Source organism: Pseudocercospora fijiensis (genome assembly GCF_000340215.1).
Source record: "Pseudocercospora fijiensis CIRAD86 unplaced genomic scaffold MYCFIscaffold_12, whole genome shotgun sequence".
NCBI classification, from domain to species: Eukaryota; Fungi; Ascomycota; class Dothideomycetes; order Mycosphaerellales; family Mycosphaerellaceae; genus Pseudocercospora; species Pseudocercospora fijiensis.
The window spans coordinates 1,337,283-1,354,457 of NW_006921543.1; the positions used below are offsets into that span (position 1 = coordinate 1,337,283).

The window sequence follows — 17,175 nt, forward strand, 5'->3', positions numbered from 1 at the left end:
CACGCCAGACTTCAGTTCGAGGCTTTGCCTTAGCATGTCTGATATTCCTAGCACTGATCTGGATCATCAATACACACCCCTTGAGCCAGCAAGGGCACGCCAAAGGGTCGAAACAGCTGGACAGACCGCCTCACATAGACACAGACTATCGTACCCGGACCGCCTTCGATGTCGTGATGAGCATGTATCGAGAAGATCCCGCCGAAGTCGCCATGAACGTCACTCGCATCCTCAACACCTCTTCCGTCCCGCCTGACTACCGTATCTGGATCTACATGAAAGCCGACGATGTCGACATCCATGCTCTCGCCTCCCACTTCCCTCCCGGCAGAACCCACATCATCAAACGCCCCAAAATCGGCCGCGACAGCGAAACTCACCTCCATCACATCCTCTCCAAATGGGACGACCTAGCTCGACACACCCTCTTCATGCAAGCCGGAGGAGACGAGTACCCAGGCTTCCCTGAAATCCTCCAGCGCATGGAGCCCTCCTTCTCACCATCGGAAACCGGCATGCTCAATCTCGGCTCCGTAGACATTTGGGACTGTAAAGCCTGCACACACGCATCCTGGCACGACTTCTCCGGCCTCTTACCTCAAACCTACGCCCTCGCGAACCGCAATCATGCAGAATGTGAATGGCTTCTCATGTCCTCTCAAGCACAATTCATCGCATCTGCGGCCAGGATCCGTGGTGCGGGGGCAGGGAGTTTATAGGCGCTGGTTGAGGCTAGGAGTTGGGCGCATCAGGAATCTTATTTGAGTGCGACGAGGACGAATTCTGGGGACTCTCGATGAATGATCCTGTTGTGGGGGGTTTCGGTGGCGAGGTCTTGGATGGGGATTATGCAGTGTTCGGGTTTGGAGGTTGTGGGGAGGTGTTCTGGTTTGGTTAGTGGGACGAGGAGGGATGTTGAGCCGGGGGATTGTCAGTGTCTTGATTGATTCCTGGATTGCAAGTATGAGATGGGAGGTGGGGCGTGGCGAGAATTGGACTTGAGGAAATATTGGTGTGCGCGAATAGATAGAAGAAAGCATAGATTGCAGGGAAGGGAAGGGAAGGGAAGGAAGAAAACTTGATCTTTCATTCTTCTCATTATGCATTACTCTTCATTCCCTTCATAGATTGGCTTGTTCTTGTTCTGTAATACTGTTTTGTAAGCCCTGCTCCCACGTCCCCTTCATCTCCATACTAACACATTGTTCAACACCCAAAACACCTCATCGCCACGATCCCCATTCACAAAAACACCATACCAGCAGCCAACCCCACCACACCAGCCATCCCCCCAAGCGCATTCTTGGCAGCAGGATTCCCAGACTGTGTCTCAACCGGAGCCGAGGAAGAGGCACCAGAAGAACCAGTCGTTGCCATCGAAACCGTAGCAGACGACGTCATCGTTATCGTAAGATTCCCCGAACTATTCGTGATAGGTCCCGGAAGAGCATAGCTAGTAGTGCTTTGGCCACAAACCGGAGTCGAAGCAGGTTCGTTGCTCAGGTTCGTGTCTGTTTGGATTGAGAATACCAGGTCGGATTCTGGGACGCAGGCGAGGGTTGTTGTGGAGCCGGAGATGGTGGCGGTGGTGCTGGTGAGGGCACTGCTGTTTACTGTGACTGAGGGGAGCATTGGGGAGAGGGTTTGTGGGTTGATGGGGGTGGTGGTGGTGGTGGTTTCTTGAGCTGTGGCGAGGGCGGCTAGGGAGAAGGAGAGGGTGAGGAGGTGGAGCATGGTGTTAGTGTGGAATTGAGCGCACTTTCACCGAAGGCTTGTTGTATCTTCGTCCGGGATGAGATGGGGGGGAGAATTCTGATGAAGTGCAGTTGTTTAAGCGGGCGTTGGCTGTTGCCTGGAATTCGGGACACCACTTTTTCTTTCAACCTTCCAGAACAATGCAGGGAAGCTGGTATTGAAGTCGGAAGTCTTGCAAGAAATCACATTTATTAAGGACAACCGCGGTGCTTTAAAGAACCGATGTCAATGCAGATCAGATCAGCTGTCTGCAACGTGAAACACGCTTTCACAGAGACGCTGACGACTGACGACGTTCTCAGGTGGCGGGGTTCTGAAAAGAGCTGGCTCCTTGGGTCTACTCCGCTGTGGCATTATTGGCTCGCAGATCAGCGCAGTCTCAAGATGGCCCTACACAAACAAAGCTATGTTTCGAAGCTCACTGAATGGTTGGAGGAAGGTGGTAAGGGTTGTCACAGTGGTCTGCACACTCGTGATCGGTGTCGCCGTCAGACGTTGGCCTGAGGCGGCGACCCTTGCATGAGGGCGTTCTCGCAGTATCATTCGTCGAGTGCAGGTGAAATGTCGTGTCACGATGTCAGGCGACGAGAAGCGGGTGAGGCGCCGATATATATTCTATTTTCTCGTCGGAAGGACGAGCCGGTGTGAGTAGGGAGCAAGAACAATAGCAGAGCCTCAACTTGCCCTCAAGTCCGCTGGACCAGCTCCGCACCAGCCGATGCTTGTCGATAACAAAACGTACCTGCAGATTGCTCGCAGTTTTTGGGCCCAATAATGAAGTTGATTTCAAGGGTATGATACAGGCCAGAAAAGTGCATTGTGAAGACTCACTGCGCCTTCATCCGGCTCGCATTTCCGTCAACCCACTAACTACTACTGCCTTGGTTGGAGGCCAGGAAAGACGCACTTCTTACGGCAATAAGAAATATCGCAAGACAGTTGACCAGGATCTTCTCCGGCTTCCATGTGCGATGCAGATCACTTGCTCGATACGGTATTGCCATCATGCTTGCATCGTGAATGCAAAACGTTATGGAATGGCGAGAAAGCGGAAACATTATGTAACAAGTAGAAGAACATCAGATGCTCTTCCGCCCGACCCTACGCGCGAGAACATTCATATCTTGTCGTTTCGTCCACGCTCGACGCAGCCATCGGCTCAGCTCTCGTTTTCTCACTGATAAGACCGGGCGAGATCCGCCACGGCCAACGATTGCAACTTTTTGACCCGACGCCGATCGCTGCAGACCAGCACAATTTTTGCCTGGCACACACGTGGGCTTGTTTTTGACCTCTAGAGAGGAGAATAAGCATAAACATGTGTTGAGCACAATAGTCTGGGCACTGCGAGCAGCATCGGAATTGAAGAGCGGGAGGATTGCAGCACGAGTACCACTCATCAAGACCGCCACTTCGACCTTCCAGTCGCACCACACGAAAACAATCATCATGTCCGCGACACCAATGGCCCTCCGCTTGAGAGCGCAGTGGCTCGCAACACGACAGCCGCTCTCCTCCAGATGTCTGCTGCTGAACAGACCATCCTCTCGCACGCCACCACTCGCTCAACCTCTGCACATCCGATATCAGCACACCCCCGCCGCAGCGACGCGAGGATTTTATTCCAACTCCAATGCCGACCCCGACGTCAACGCATTCGCCGTCCCAGTCCACGATGCCTCCATTTTCGCTCCCCTCGATACATTCCCCCGCCGCCACATTGGCCCAACCGCCCAGAGTGCAGAGGACATGCTCCGCGCTCTCCATCCTCCAGTGAAGAACTTGGATGACTTCGTGAGTCAGGTGCTTCCTCCCTCAATCCTCTCGCAGCGGAGCTTGAACATCGAAGGCCCAGTCCCAGAATCGGGATCTGTGCCCACCACCGAAGGCGGCTACTCAGAAAGCCAGTTGCTGGCCAGACTTCGCCAGATTGCCAGCGAGAACAAAGTCTACAAGAGCTATATCGGTTGTGGATATGCGGGAACACGAGTGCCTGAGGTCATCAAGCGCAACATCCTCGAGAACCCAGCATGGTATACTAGCTACACCCCATACCAGCCAGAGATCTCTCAAGGCCGCTTGGAGTCTCTGCTGAACTTCCAGACCATGGTCACCGATTTGACGGGCCTTGCCATTGCCAATGCCTCGCTTCTTGACGAGCCTACTGCCGCTGCAGAGGCCATGACTTTGGCAGTCAACTCCCTGCCCATTGCTCGAGCAAAGCGCCCCAAAAAGGTCTGGTTGGTCTCGCATCTCTGTCACCCGCAGACCATCGCTGTTCTGGAGAGTCGAGCTCAAGCTTTCAACATCACAATTGAGGTGGCCGATATTCTTGCAGAAAACGGCAAGCGCATCGACGAGCTGGCCGACGACTTGATCGGTGTTCAAGCACAATACCCAGACACTCTTGGTGGAGTTGAAGACTTTCGAGCAATCGCAGACAAGGTGCACAAGGTGCAGGGCACATTCGCTGTAGGCACAGATCTGCTTGCCCTTACCTTGCTCACGCCGCCTGGTGAGTTCGGCGCCGACGTCGCTTTTGGCAACGCTCAACGATTTGGCGTGCCATTTGGCTTCGGTGGCCCTCACGCAGCCTTCTTTGCCGTCAGCGAGAAGCATAAAAGAAAGATTCCCGGCCGTCTGATTGGCCTTTCAAAGGATCGCCTTGGTAACAATGCCGCTCGCCTAGCATTGCAGACCCGAGAGCAGCACATTCGACGTGAAAAGGCTACGAGCAATGTCTGCACCGCTCAAGCTCTGCTCGCCAACATGAGCGCCATGTATGCCATCTACCACGGCCCACATGGTCTTAAGCAGATCGCAGAGAAGATCGCAAAGATGGCTCAAGTTCTAGCCAAGGGCCTTGAGAGCGGTGGCTTGGAAGTCCGACAGCCAGTCGCTTTCGATACTGTCGTTGTCAAGAAGCATGATGCACCTGGATTCGCTGCAAAGTCTGCTGCTAACTTCCTAACCAACTTCCGAGTCATCGACGATGAGCACATTGGCATCACCATCGATGAGACTGTCGGCAAGAAGCAGATCGATGAGATCTTCAGAGCTTTTACCACCGATGTCATCGATGTCGAGAAACTGGCGCAGCAAGTCGAGACTAATGAGAGCGTGCCAGAATCGCTCAAGCGTACTTCACCTTTCCTCGAACATCCAGTATTCAACTCCTACCACTCCGAAACCGAGCTTCTGCGATATATGCATCATCTCCAATCCAAAGATCTATCGCTTGTCCACTCCATGATCCCACTTGGATCATGCACAATGAAGCTCAATGCGACCACCGAGATGCTTCCCATCACTTGGCCAGAATTTGCAAACATTCATCCTTTCGCACCCAACGATCAGACCCAGGGATACCGCCAGATGATAAAGGAGCTCGAAGCCGACCTTGCCAACATCACCGGTTTCCACTCAGTCTCCCTCCAGCCCAATTCTGGAGCTCAGGGTGAGTTTACTGGTCTACGTGTGATCAAAAAGTACTTGGAACAGCAGGCAGGGAAGAAGCGCGACATCTGCTTGATCCCTGTGTCCGCCCATGGCACTAACCCGGCTTCTGCAGCCATGTCTGGCATGCGCGTCGTCACTATCAAATGTGATAGCAGCACTGGCAATCTGGACATGCAAGATCTGGAATCAAAGTGCAAGAAGTACAAGGACGAACTAGGCGCGATCATGATCACTTACCCGTCCACTTTCGGTGTGTTTGAACCGGCCGTCAAGGATGCTTGTGATATTGTGCACAAATATGGTGGCCAGGTCTATATGGACGGTGCCAACATGAATGCTCAGATCGGTCTCTGCTCGCCGGGTGAGATTGGCGCAGATGTCTGCCATCTCAATTTGCACAAGACCTTCTGTATTCCCCATGGCGGTGGTGGACCTGGTGTCGGACCTATTGGTGTCGCAGAGCACCTTTCTCCATTCCTACCAGGTCATCCTCTTGTTTCTGATGTTGGCGGTGAGAAGGGTATTGCACCAGTCTCTGGCGCTCCTTGGGGATCGGCTAGCATTCTCCCCATCAGCTGGGCATACATTAAGATGATGGGTGCCCGGGGCCTGACGCATGCTACCAAGATCACTCTGCTCAACGCAAACTACATCCAGTCTCGTCTGAAGCCCTACTATCCAATCTTGTACACCAACGAGAACGAGCGCTGTGCACACGAATTCATCCTGGACGTTCGAGGCTTCAAGGAGAGTGCCGGTATTGAAGCCATCGATATCGCAAAGCGCCTTCAGGATTATGGTTTCCACGCACCGACAATGTCGTGGCCTGTCGCGAACACATTGATGATTGAGCCTACCGAGTCGGAGTCGAAGAATGAGCTTGACCGCTTTTGTGACGCTCTGATCTCCATTCGCGAAGAGATTGCTGAGATCGAGAGCGGCAAGCAGCCAAGGGACAAGAATGTGCTCAAGATGTCGCCACACAGCCAAAAGGACCTCATCATTGGCGAGTGGGACCGTCCCTACACCCGCGAGCAGGCCGCCTATCCTCTCGAGTGGCTCAAGGAAAAGAAGTTCTGGCCTAGCGTGACCAGACTCGATGATGCTTATGGCGATATGAACCTCTTCTGCAGGTGAGTCTGATTTGTTGAGCTTAATGTGTTGTGGACCATTGATAGCTGACTGCGTTCTAGCTGCGCTCCTGTCGAGAGCGTGGACGATCTTCCAGGCTCCTAGATGCCTACAGAACGCGCTCACGGATATGATCATTTACAGGCCGCGCGGAAGGCTGCTTTACGGCTACGGAGTAGCTGCACTTCAACATGCCAGAATTTCAACACAAGATTACTGCAGCGTTCGAGCGAGGCGTACGGGAATCAACCCCTGCATTTAACATGACCTGCGGAGAACTACGGCATAGGACGGCTTGGGACTTTACAGTAGATGGGAGGGTAACGTCGTAATGAGAATCATACCACGCTGACCTTCAATCCAAGTTTCAATCGCCCTGTTGAACTAACTTATAACATGTAGTGTTTTGACATGTTTCTCGACGAGTGCAGATGGACTAATGACAGCTCCAGTACTACAGGGTGTATTATGCATTCGCGAAGCCGGTTGGAGAAGTTGGAAGTAGCAAACGTGAGCCTAGCGATATCTTGTCGTACACCAGGAATTGATTCTGACGCTTTGCCGACTCAGCCATGGAACTAGAATGATTGTCGATATCGCTGGCGTTTCCGAGGATATGTAAAGGTCAGTGACTACAGCCTGCTCAATTCAGCGTGTTGGGGGAAGTTTTGGTCGTTCTTGCCTTTCGTGGAGCGGCTGCCTGCATGTGCAAGTGGGTCCTGACAGCTTTGGAACTGCCGCGCCGTTTTGTTCTTCGCTCGTCACCTCCAGCTCAAACATCAATTTTCTACCTTCAGTGCGATGGCAAAACGCAAGCCTCGTCACGGCGCGCGTAGAGCTATGGACGATCAACAGGGAAAGGGCGCTGCGGCCGCCGCGGTCTTTTATACGGCGGAGTTGCTGGAGCACATTCTCAAGTTTCTATCGATGAAGGACCTGCTGCTGGATCAACGCGTTTGCAAGCAATGGCGGGACGTGATCAAGCAATCGCCAGAGCTCCAACAGAATCTCTTCTTCCGGCCAAGAGAAGCGCGAGTTTACTGGCTCTGCCGTTCTCAAGACGCGCTGCATATGATCAGCCAAATCACCAACAACTACGCCCCTGCTGAAGATGAGCTGGTGTTCCCGTCCGGCAAGCTGAATCCACCAATGTTTTCCATTCCGAAGATGGACAATTACGGCGCCGTGCTTGCTGCAGCACAGGGCGGGTTCGAGAGCTTTGAATTTCGATTTCCGAAAACCTTTCGCAGCTATGCGCACATCCGGGGGGTTCATGGCGTCGAATGCTCATAAGCCAGCCACCGATTCGGAACTGGTCTTATGAGGTACAATTCGCTAGCGGAAATAATGGAGACCAGGGACATGAAAGCACTTGAGGACACTACTGTGTATGCTGTGACGGAACAGCTTGTCCACATGGCGACCAAACACAATGACGGCATTCGGAGCCACTGCTTCTGGATCGATGGAATGTTGTTTGCTTGTCGTGAAGAATTGAAGGTGAATGCTAATCTCGAAAAGGGCTGGGAAGAAACATATTCGAGCAGAGCGAGGAGATGGATCTGGCTGGCCGAGAAGGGGAGAGGGATTCGCCGGCAGCGACCATGCCGCCATCAAGTTCAAGATGATGCTGGTGGGTCGCTACAGTAGCCTTGAGAAGGACCTGCCAAGGTTTGCGGAGGCAGCGAAGGCGATGAAGCAGAACAATGCCAGATCGAACTCCCAAGGAGACGAGGAGAGAGGAGGTGGTCGTGGTGATGTATAACTGCCGTGTCTCCAGCCTCAAGCTCACAGCAAGTGCTGTACGTTACGGCATCGAAGAAGAGACGCTCGAGCAAGTCACAGATGTCTCAACAGACCAGGGAGGGCCTGGTTGTTCCCCGGATATCCGGACAATGGTTGTCATGGTTCATGGAGAGCTCATTCGACTGTCTACTGCCAGACCCATTCTCGGCGTGCCAGCTACCTGCGAGGTTTCCCGCAGCTGAGGGTCAACATGATCGATCTAGACGGAAGGGAAAAGGCGTCATCATCGGTACACCGCCAAGCTGGCCGTTCTTCCTATTCCACGCAAGCCAAGCGAAGAGTGGCCCGGCCCGCGGGGGTCGCCAGAAGCACGCAAAAAGTTAGAGGCATGAATGATCAACGCCATCCGGACTCGGCATTGCGCTTCCCTTTGTCCAACGCGGATGGCGATTCTGGCGAGGCAGATGGCATGCTCAGCAGGGACGCGTGAAGAGAGAAGTGCAGCAACAAGGATAGTGCATGGTTGACCATTGACCGAAGCGCGGTGAGCGCTGAGTGACTTATTACGATCGAGATATTTCGCGCAAATAGGTGGCAAGTCCGTGGATAAGCGTGCACGGCGAAAAGCAAGAGCTTGGAAGCATCACGGCGCATCATTTGACCAACATCTGCATCTGCCTCTGTCCCCCCCGTCCCAGTGCAGTCCCACGCGCAGTGTGACTTATTACTACATCCTCTCTCTCACCCGACTCCCACTGCCACTGCTCCTCGTTGTCTCGTGTCGTAGCTCTGCGCTCCAACACCCAGCACGTCGTTTCTGTGCATACCAAATGTAAGCCGATAAGTCCTATCAGGGCGTGCACGATCTCTTATCAGAGGCTGCATGGCATGCATGAACCACTTGGCACCGTGCAGCGAGCATCTCTGGCACAACGACGCATCGGAGCGGTCTGAGGCTAGCTAGGAAGCACTGTGGCATTCATGGATAAAGACATGCTGCAAACCGCTGACGACGCTTCCCGCTCCGTTCACAGCCTCACACTGCTAGCGTCGCCGTCGCCATTGTCTCGCTCGCTCGCATTGGTACCACTGTTCTCCTCCAAATTCTCCTCCAAACTCCGCTGCGCAAGCATGCGGGAGCATTACTGACCGACAACGCAGTTCCTTTTCCTTCTCGTATACCTTTGAGCGAGTCCGCCGAAAATGTCGCAACCGAGCCTTCCACCGCGCCCTCAGCGGAATAATGCATCAGCAACCAAGAATGACACTCCTCTCGTTCCACCCCGACCAGTTCGCAAGACCGATCCTTCGCCAGATCGTGAAGGCGCCACTCGCTCGCCCTTCAACCTGCCTCCGACGTCTTTGAGCAATAAGCCCCAGGTCACGAAGCGTACCAGCCAAGAGCTTCCACGCAGGCCTCCAAGTGTATCTCTGCCCACTTTGGGCCAGGAAGGAGCAGAATACTCCAGCTTTGACGAGCTGCCAGCAGAGGCGCATGGAGTCTCCGCCTCCGAGGAGCCTGGCGAACAGACCAGAAATGTGGCAGTGGACCTTCCCATGTACCAGCCCAAGGCTTCCGTGCCCCAGGCGACTGCCACGAAGAACATCCAGAAGATCAGGGACACTGACTCAACGCAGGCCGCGTTGGCGGGTATTGGCAGGTCTAAGCCCGCAGACGATGTCCACAAGCTCCCACCTGGAGATGCGTCCCCATCCGGCGTGGCTCGCGTGACCAGCAATATCAAGCGTGCGCCTTCAGCGGAACCGCCGAATGTTCTTCGCACCAAGGCAAGCTTTAATCGCTCAACTTCGAGTCTGCAGCCGCTCGATCGCACGACATCCCGTCCTGGTAGTCTCTTCGGCGGCGATGATCACGAGCACGGCATCCCTGTCATTGGCCAGCAGGTTCCATTGTTGGCCATGGCCGGTGATGTGCAAGCTCCCACACCATCCGGAGGCTCATCCGTACATTCTCCAGGCATTGGTTTCTTCAATGACGGCTCTGTCCGCTCTCACCAAAGGAAACGGAGCTCGAGGCAGGAATTTGGCCCGCCTGACAGCTATGGAATCCGCCATGACGCTGATCATGCGGATCAGTTCGAAAGAGAATGGGTCCGAAAACATCCAGAAGAGGCGGCCAAGGAAGGCTACCATCTGCATCTGCCGAAGCCAGAGTCGGCTTTGAGCAGTGAACAGCTCAACAGGATCGTCCGTGAGAGTGATTCAGGTAAGCAGCGCTCTGTCGATAGCGTGACACATATGGTGCTGATAGAAGCTCAGGCGCAGGTGTGAGTCCGGGCACTCCTGGCGAAGACGAAGCCATGGAGGAGTATCTCTCGCGCATGTCGTCGCCAAACGTCCCACTCGCGCAGCGCAAGAAACGCGCATCCAGTGGCTCAGTCCCGCCAGAATCGCCGTTGCGCAAGAATTTCTCGAACCGCCTGCACCCAAGCGATGCTGCTGCGGTGGAAGATTCGCCAAAACGTGCCAGCAAGAGCTACCACTACGAATCTGACACCGATCATGAGCACGAACACTACGATGGCACTCCGATTTTGGCCGCTGATGAGCTCATGAAACGCCCGAGCAGCGCATTCATGCACGCCGCCGTTGTGCCTGAGCCCCACGCTGATGACGACTACTACGATAGCGACCACGCGCGAAGCCGCAGAAGAAGTATGGACACTAGCCGACCATCTAGCAGACCCAGTAGTGTTCACGGGAACCTGCAGGGCTATGCAGGTGGCTCTCTGCATAGATTCATTTCTCGGGAAGAAGAGCATCACTCTGGCGTTGGCACACCTTTAGCAGAAATCGAAGAATACGAACCACTGTTCCCGGAGGGCGAGGACGGCAAGAAGGCACAGCAAAAGAAGACGAAGGCGAGACCAGATCTCGCTGCTATGCACCACTTCCCAAGCCAGGATGTATGGGAAGATACTCCTTCCTCACTACAATATTCTGCTACCGTTTCGACTCCCGAGCTTGAGCGGCAGCAAGAAGCGTTGGAAGCCGAGAAGGCCGCTGTATCGACCGCCTCAACGTTTGAGACGCCGGAACAAGAAACAGCTCGGAGAGCCGCCAATGATGCAGACATGACAAGCGACAAGAAGACATACATCAAGCCGCATTTTAAACCAGGAGTCTTGGAGGATCACCGCCCGACCGCCCACCGCTTTCCAAGCTCGGACGTCTGGGAAGACACGCCGAGCAGCATGTACGCCACCACGACCGTCAGCACACCGGAGGAAGAGGAAAGTCAAGCACGTGCTCCTGCTGCACGCCCTTCAATTCCAGCTCGGCCTGCGAAGAACTCACGTCTTGCTCAAGAGGTACCCGTTGACGAGCAAGAGACGAGCCCGACCAAGACCAGGGCGCCAAGCATTCCGGACAAGCCTAAACCATCGATACCAGCCAGACCACAGCGCACATCTCGCTCTGAGCAGGAAGGAGCACCTCTCGATCAGTCAACATCTGCAGGCGGTGATGAAGCTATCAAGTCACCGCCTGCCCCCAAGGCTAAGCCTGCCGTTCCAGCAAGACCTACTGGCTCCAAGATCGCTGCGCTGCAATCGGGCTTCATGAATGATTTGAACAACCGTCTCAAGCTTGGTCCGCAAGGTCCGCCTCCAAAGAAAGACGAGGTCGCAGTGGAGGAAGACTCGTCGACAGAGAAGCAGCCATTGGCAGATGCTCGCAAGACTCGTGCTCGTGGTCCACCAAGACGCAAGCCAGCTGCTTCTCCAGCTGCAGACCGCAAGTCATCCCTGACCTTCGCCATGTCGCCATTAATCACTTGCTGGACCATCGATGAGACTGATGAGCTCAAGGTGCAAACCGAAAACAAGGAGAACAAAGACCCAAATGCTACTGAGGTCGAGAAAGCAATTGAGGAGAACGAGAAAGTGAACACCGATTCGGCAGCTCCTGCTGAGGAGGGGGATCATTCTGCTGCTCAGGCCGCCGCCTCCGAAATTGCCAAATCGCCTGATCCAATTGAAGCCGCCGGCCGACACTCCAATGCTGCAGCGGACCTACAGGCTGCTCTTGCCGAAGCCGGAGCCGGCCCAGCACCATCATTATCTCTTGGTGGTCCAGAGCTGAGCAATGCCACTTTACCCTCAACAGCACAAGTCGACAAAGACGAAGATGTCCAGACAGGCGAGACCGAAATCTCAACGATCCAGTCCCCGTCGTCGGGGAATGAAGAACATGTTACTGTCTTGCAAGGCGCCAAGGCTGTCGAAGATGGGGATGGCGATGTCGTTGAAAAGCATGCGCAAGAGGCTTCATAGCCAAGTAGAAAACAGTTTCTATTATTCGTATACCGAAAAAAGTTTGGAGTTTAATCTATATTTTTTTGTTTATCATGTCTTCTTCTTTTTTTGAGAATGGAAGGATAGTGAGTTGGCCTCTCCTCTCTCTCTCTATCTCTACGTCTACTTTTACGAGATTTTTTTTAGTAGAGGGGAACTTGGAAGGTATATAGAATTTAAGGGAGCTCATGCCGGCTTCAATCATGTAGTTGCCGGAATATCAAGCCGCATCAGCACATGCACGGCGTACTGTGGTGAAAGTAGGATCAGTGTGGGCAGGCACGTAGATGTCATTTCCAGAGGACGGAGGGTTCTAATATTGCGGAAGGCAGCCTTGGCAGCCCCCAGAAGAGGCTCGTGATGGACTCTGAGATGTATTCTAGCGTGTCCTCCATGTGCGACTTGGCTGGCGAGGGTCGCTAATATCCCACCTGCCGCGCTCACCAGTGAAACATGCACTTGTAGTTCAGGATTCTCGCACCCAACCGGTCGTACTCCAGAGGTGAGATCCAGCTGTCGTTGGTTGCTCTCAGCTTGCCAAAGACACTTGCTCCTTTCCATACGATCACCGAAGGATCCAGTTCTCTTGGCGGTGGAGCGACCAGGATCTCCTTCGGGTACTGGGGCATACGACCACGAAGCTGCAGTTCCAAGTAGTTCTGCAAATATGGGGTCTTCGATGCACCGCCGATCAACATGATACTGCCCAGCAGATCACGCTTTTTCCTTTCATCGACCTGGCCGTTTGGCAGCTCGCTTGCGCGTTCAATTGACCTGATAATGGCCTCGTCGAGTGGCATGACGGGAACGATCCGCTCTTTGCTGTCGTCCTCAGGCACGGCCGCGCTGTCGCCAAAGCCTTCTCCATTGGCGTTGTCGTCGTTATCATTTGGCATTGGTGTGCCAGCAGGCGGTGGAGATCCGGCAATCGATGACTTTGGCGTGCCTTCATTGTCGCCGTTGAGATAGCTGGGAATACCGAGAGGCCGCTGCTTTTGTGGGGTAGGCTGTGCAATTGGCGTCCCAAGTAGACGTGCGGGCTCGCTAGACGGCGCCACATTGGCAGACGGAATCGTCTTTGCATAGGTGCGGACATCTTCCTGGGCCCTCGAATCTGGGTCATTCCGCTTGCCATCGTACAAGTCCACGGAAGCCGGTATGAGTTGTCTGCGTCCGGCCAACTTTTCGGAGACGTCAAAGATGGCGGGTCGGAAAAAGCCCATTGGCGCAAGCATCCCTTCGTCGTATATCTTGAATTGATACCTCCTCGTCTGCTGGTCAAATGCTCGAAGGTGAAAGTCAAATAGCTGCACTGTGATGTTCTCGTCGCTCATGGTCGTGTACTTTTCCTTGAGCTCCTCAGCAAGCAGGAAGTCGTGCCGCCGCATGAGGTTGAAGTCACTGTAGTTGAATTTGTCGAACAGCATCATCTTTACGAAGGTTTCGGTCACATCGTAACCGCCGTACTTCATGTTGATGCGCGACTCTTCGATGCACATGCCGTCTTCGACGCAGCATACTGTTGTCTTCTGCGCGCCCATATCAACCATACAGGCCGTACTGAAGCCGGCTCCGAAGGTTGCTGCAAGTGACTCCTGCATGAAGCATACGCGTCCGAAATTGAAGTCGATCATCAGCTCGCGGAGTACGGTGGCGACATTCACTTTCTCATAAAGATCTGGAATGAGAAAGACGCAGGAATACTGATTCCAGTCCTTCTTATGGACCAGTCCAAGTTCCGTCTTGATACTCTCTTCCAAGATGCGGAAGAAGTCTCGTTCAAGCATATTGCGACTCTTGTAGTCCTTTTCATTGAGAGTTCCATTACGCATTGGCCAGTGGAGATGATATTTGGGTCGCGAGTTCTCTGGTATTCGTAGAGCTGATGCCCCGACAATGTAGTCTGGTGCATTGTTGGTCTCAGTCCAGTCTATTTCAACTGGATCATTGTGCTTGGAGATCACATCTGGCGGTGTAGTGCTGTTCCATTTGGTTACAAGCTCGCGGGAATTGGGCAGGACACGGCGCTTGTTGTGCCGTCTCGCTGTCTTGAACTGTGCAGCCATGCCATCGTATTCTTTCGCAAACTAAAACAAGTCAGTGAATTCACAATCACTTCTTTGAGATGACTCACTTCTTCTCCGAACCACTCTTCAGAGGGCGCATCGTCGTCCAGCTTGATACGCTTCGGCACTGGTTCAGAGTCTTCTGCTTCGGTGCGGTCAGCTTTTCGAGCGATTACCATTGGCACGGTCTTTGGCAGGGCATCGGTGGCAAGTCCGAGGCGCAAGTTTTGGCTGCCGACGTGGATCACAATTGTCTTCTCGCCATAATTCTCGCCGTAGATGTCGTCCATGGCCACATCGTCATCCAAGGTTGGCTCGACATCCGGGTAGACTCCGGCTTGCTCGCCATTTTGTGCGCGCGCTCGGTCAAGGTCGACAGCCGCTTTCTTTCGTCTGTCCAGCGCCGCTTCTTGCTGTAATCGCAATGCCAGTACTTGGTCGTCACGCTTTAAGAATTCACTGTAAAAGGCAATAGCGGTCAGTCATAGTCGCGCAATGGCAATGGGCGTAGTCGAGGGATGGTTTGGCCGATGGATTGGAGTCGGCGCAGTACCTCTTCACGTATTGCACGTTGAGCGCATAGAGGTCCTTCTTCCCCTTCCTCAGGCCATCCAAGATCTTGCGGCCGACCATGGTGGATGCGCTGGTGGTGTTCACATGCACAGGCAGGGATTGGACGTTGACGGCAGAGATGTGTGTGCGGAAGTGATGGTTGTTGCAGAAGCCGCGACTCACGTGTAGTAGTTTTTCTGGTTGATCATGTTGATTTGCGGCCACGTCGAAAAGCCCATATTGTTGTCCGTGCGCGCCAGCCCTACTCCAATGCTTAGTATGCACGCTCCCATTTCAAGCTGCGAGGCGTTTGCACTGGAGATGGCGGTGAAAAGGCGTGCGGCCGGCATGATGCATGGGGCGAGTTGCGCTCTGGTGATGGCGGATGCCGGCCTCGCATGATGGATGCTCTTACCTTCTTCTCTCAAGAGCGCGCGCCCTGATTTCTTGCCGACCATCGTGACCGATGCCTCCTGTGTTCTGCAACCGGGCAAGGCTTGCGATGTGTGGCCGCTCTGGGGTCGGTGTCGTGTTCAATGTGTTGTTTCGCGGTGAGCCCAAATCCTGTTCAGTCGCGACTGATAATGATATCACAAGATGGCATCTCGGAAGTGAAGGCAGCTGTTCGCAGCCGCCGCCGCCGCCGTTGTGATGTTTGCCCACTGCGCCAGAATGGGAGCTGGACCGTGCCCGCAATGGTGGGGTTGCGTTGCCAGCAACTCTTCTCTTCTCGGCGACGTGAAGCTCTGCTGCTGCCCCAAGGAAGACTCACAACTACAACTGCTGCTCGACACAGCACATCCATCTTGGTCCTCGCAGTCACATCCTCCATCCCCACCAACGGATCATCTTCATCCCCATCAACATGGCCGGTTCGTGCCACCCAGCCCCTCCCGGTCCGCCGCTCGAGCTCCGTGTTATGACTGACCTCCACAATTGCAGATTTCCAGGGCATTGCGAGTATGCTGCGTCGAACAGTCTCCTCCGCGATCGCTTCATTCTAACACATGTGTAGAGCAATTCGTCGAGTTCTACTACAAGGCCTTCGACTCCGACCGTACTTCGCTCGCCTCGCTATACGTCAGTCCCAACCAGCCACGCATGGAAGCAAGAGGCCCACTGACAGTGCGCCCACAGAATGAGAAGTCCATGTTGACTTTCGAGGCTTCGGCACATCAAGGCGCTCAAAACATCGTCCAGAAGCTCATCGTAGGCATATTCTATACCACGTCGGCTTGGCTTACATCTGACTTGATCTTGCTAGGACCTCCCATTCTCCAAGATCGAGCACCAAGTCGCGACATTTGATGCGCAACCCAGCAGCGAGAGCGGAGGCATTCTAGTGGTTGTTAGCGGTGCGCTATTGGTATGATACAAGCGAAGCATCATAATCGATGAAGCCGAGGGCATTGACACTCTACCAGGTCGAGGAAGAGCGACGACCGATGAGCTATGTTCAGACCTTCCAGCTTCTGCCGAACGGCTCCGGAAGCTACTTCATCTTCAATGATGTCTTCAGGCTGGTCTACCCAGCGGCCTAGGTGGCTCCACAAGCGCTGCCAGAGCCCACGACACCGCCAACGCCTTCGATGAGAGCCAACACACCACCAACTACAAACTCGAGTCCGGAGGTTCAGGCGGCTGTCAGAGAATTGATTGGAGAACACGAGATGGAGAAGATGGAGAAGCTAGGTTATGGCTATTGAGAGACGCTGCGAGTATAACGCACTGTGGGTGGCATTTCCAAGGAGTTCGGTAATACTCTTGGTTATCGATCGACACGGAAAAGAACTGCATTCCGGCTGAGGCTCGGATGAATGTGCTATTTGAATGACTTGTGCGAAAATGCATCACATTACCACAAACTTGGTTGGCCGCCCAGACTAATCGACAGGGAGCACAGGTTGTTCTTGAGTCCTGGACACGTAAACGTCAAAGTGTCCAGTTCTCAGAATGTCACATACTCTTCAAGACGGCGGCGACAAGCATTCATCCAACGGCCTCACAATCGCCAGGAAGGTCTATAGCGGTACTTTCTGGCGCAAGCGTAGCATTACTTCTACAAATTGTGACGTGGTATGGGACAACTACTAGCAGCCTGATTGGCAGCTTCGAGTTGGGTACATGAGACAGGCCCTCTGCCCTCTGAC

The 17,175-nt window shown here is 53.9% G+C and overlaps 7 protein-coding genes across 7 annotated transcripts; 5 read left to right on the forward strand and 2 right to left on the reverse strand.

Annotated features, from left to right (window-relative positions):
* Positions 1-134: 134 nt before the first annotated feature.
* Positions 135-698, forward strand: MYCFIDRAFT_121255 (uncharacterized protein; the record flags this gene model as incomplete). Its single annotated transcript, XM_007933995.1, has 1 exon — positions 135-698. A coding segment is annotated over one exon (564 nt), but the record flags the coding sequence as incomplete, so codon positions are not given.
* Positions 699-1,065: 367 nt separating this feature from the next.
* On the reverse strand, positions 1,066-1,916 carry MYCFIDRAFT_212702 (uncharacterized protein). Its single transcript, XM_007933996.1, has one exon. The coding sequence runs from the start codon at positions 1,732-1,734 to the stop codon at positions 1,243-1,245; it is 492 nt and encodes a 163-aa protein (XP_007932187.1). The 5' UTR covers positions 1,735-1,916; the 3' UTR covers positions 1,066-1,242.
* A 223-nt stretch (positions 1,917-2,139) lies between these two features.
* Positions 2,140-6,696, forward strand: MYCFIDRAFT_217081 (uncharacterized protein; the record flags this gene model as incomplete). The annotated part of the gene is made up of 4 exons (XM_007933997.1): positions 2,140-2,197; positions 2,515-2,547; positions 3,092-6,347; positions 6,408-6,696. 4 exons carry the CDS (start codon positions 2,140-2,142, stop codon positions 6,448-6,450), a joined length of 3,390 nt encoding a protein of 1,129 aa, XP_007932188.1. The 3' UTR covers positions 6,451-6,696.
* Positions 6,697-7,146: 450 nt separating this feature from the next.
* Positions 7,147-7,638, forward strand: MYCFIDRAFT_85123 (uncharacterized protein; the record flags this gene model as incomplete). The annotated part of the gene is made up of 1 exon (XM_007933998.1): positions 7,147-7,638. One exon carries the CDS (start codon positions 7,147-7,149, stop codon positions 7,636-7,638), a length of 492 nt encoding a protein of 163 aa, XP_007932189.1.
* A 1,242-nt stretch (positions 7,639-8,880) lies between these two features.
* Positions 8,881-12,460, forward strand: MYCFIDRAFT_89258 (uncharacterized protein). The gene is made up of 3 exons (XM_007933999.1): positions 8,881-8,923; positions 9,253-10,318; positions 10,372-12,460. The coding sequence occupies exons 2-3, from the start codon at positions 9,295-9,297 to the stop codon at positions 12,384-12,386; spliced, it is 3,039 nt and encodes a 1,012-aa protein (XP_007932190.1). The 5' UTR covers positions 8,881-8,923; positions 9,253-9,294; the 3' UTR covers positions 12,387-12,460.
* A 218-nt stretch (positions 12,461-12,678) lies between these two features.
* Positions 12,679-15,611, reverse strand: MYCFIDRAFT_158273 (uncharacterized protein). Its single transcript, XM_007934000.1, has 4 exons — positions 15,441-15,611; positions 15,209-15,287; positions 14,542-14,932; positions 12,679-14,494 (listed from the first exon to the last, which is right to left on the reverse strand). The coding sequence occupies exons 1-4, from the start codon at positions 15,481-15,483 to the stop codon at positions 12,848-12,850; spliced, it is 2,160 nt and encodes a 719-aa protein (XP_007932191.1). The 5' UTR covers positions 15,484-15,611; the 3' UTR covers positions 12,679-12,847.
* Positions 15,612-15,796: 185 nt separating this feature from the next.
* Positions 15,797-17,124, forward strand: MYCFIDRAFT_89255 (uncharacterized protein). Its single transcript, XM_007934001.1, has 6 exons — positions 15,797-15,897; positions 15,968-15,985; positions 16,041-16,105; positions 16,163-16,234; positions 16,290-16,391; positions 16,450-17,124. Exons 1-6 carry the CDS (start codon positions 15,891-15,893, stop codon positions 16,564-16,566), a joined length of 381 nt encoding a protein of 126 aa, XP_007932192.1. The 5' UTR covers positions 15,797-15,890; the 3' UTR covers positions 16,567-17,124.
* The last annotated feature ends 51 nt before the right edge of the window (positions 17,125-17,175 follow it).

Bases quoted from the DNA above. Each gene is read 5' to 3' on its own strand.
- MYCFIDRAFT_89255 (XM_007934001.1), top strand. The intron at 16,106-16,162 runs GTCAGTCCCAAC...GTGCGCCCACAG, and splicing joins CTTCGCTCGCCTCGCTATAC to AATGAGAAGTCCATGTTGAC. The intron at 16,392-16,449 runs GTATGATACAAG...ACACTCTACCAG, and splicing joins TTGTTAGCGGTGCGCTATTG to GTCGAGGAAGAGCGACGACC.
- MYCFIDRAFT_89258 (XM_007933999.1), top strand. From the start codon at position 9,295: ATGTCGCAACCGAGCCTTCCACCGCGCCCTCAGCGGAATAATGCATCA. The intron at 10,319-10,371 runs GTAAGCAGCGCT...ATAGAAGCTCAG, and splicing joins CGTCCGTGAGAGTGATTCAG to GCGCAGGTGTGAGTCCGGGC.
- MYCFIDRAFT_158273 (XM_007934000.1), bottom strand. From the start codon at position 15,483: ATGGTCGGCAAGAAATCAGGGCGCGCGCTCTTGAGAGAAGAAG. The intron at 15,288-15,440 runs GTAAGAGCATCC...GCATTGGAGTAG, and splicing joins CGCGCTCTTGAGAGAAGAAG to GGCTGGCGCGCACGGACAAC. The intron at 14,495-14,541 runs GTGAGTCATCTC...GACTTGTTTTAG, and splicing joins AAGAGTGGTTCGGAGAAGAA to TTTGCGAAAGAATACGATGG.
- MYCFIDRAFT_212702 (XM_007933996.1), bottom strand. From the start codon at position 1,734: ATGCTCCACCTCCTCACCCTCTCCTTCTCCCTAGCCGCCCTCGCCACA.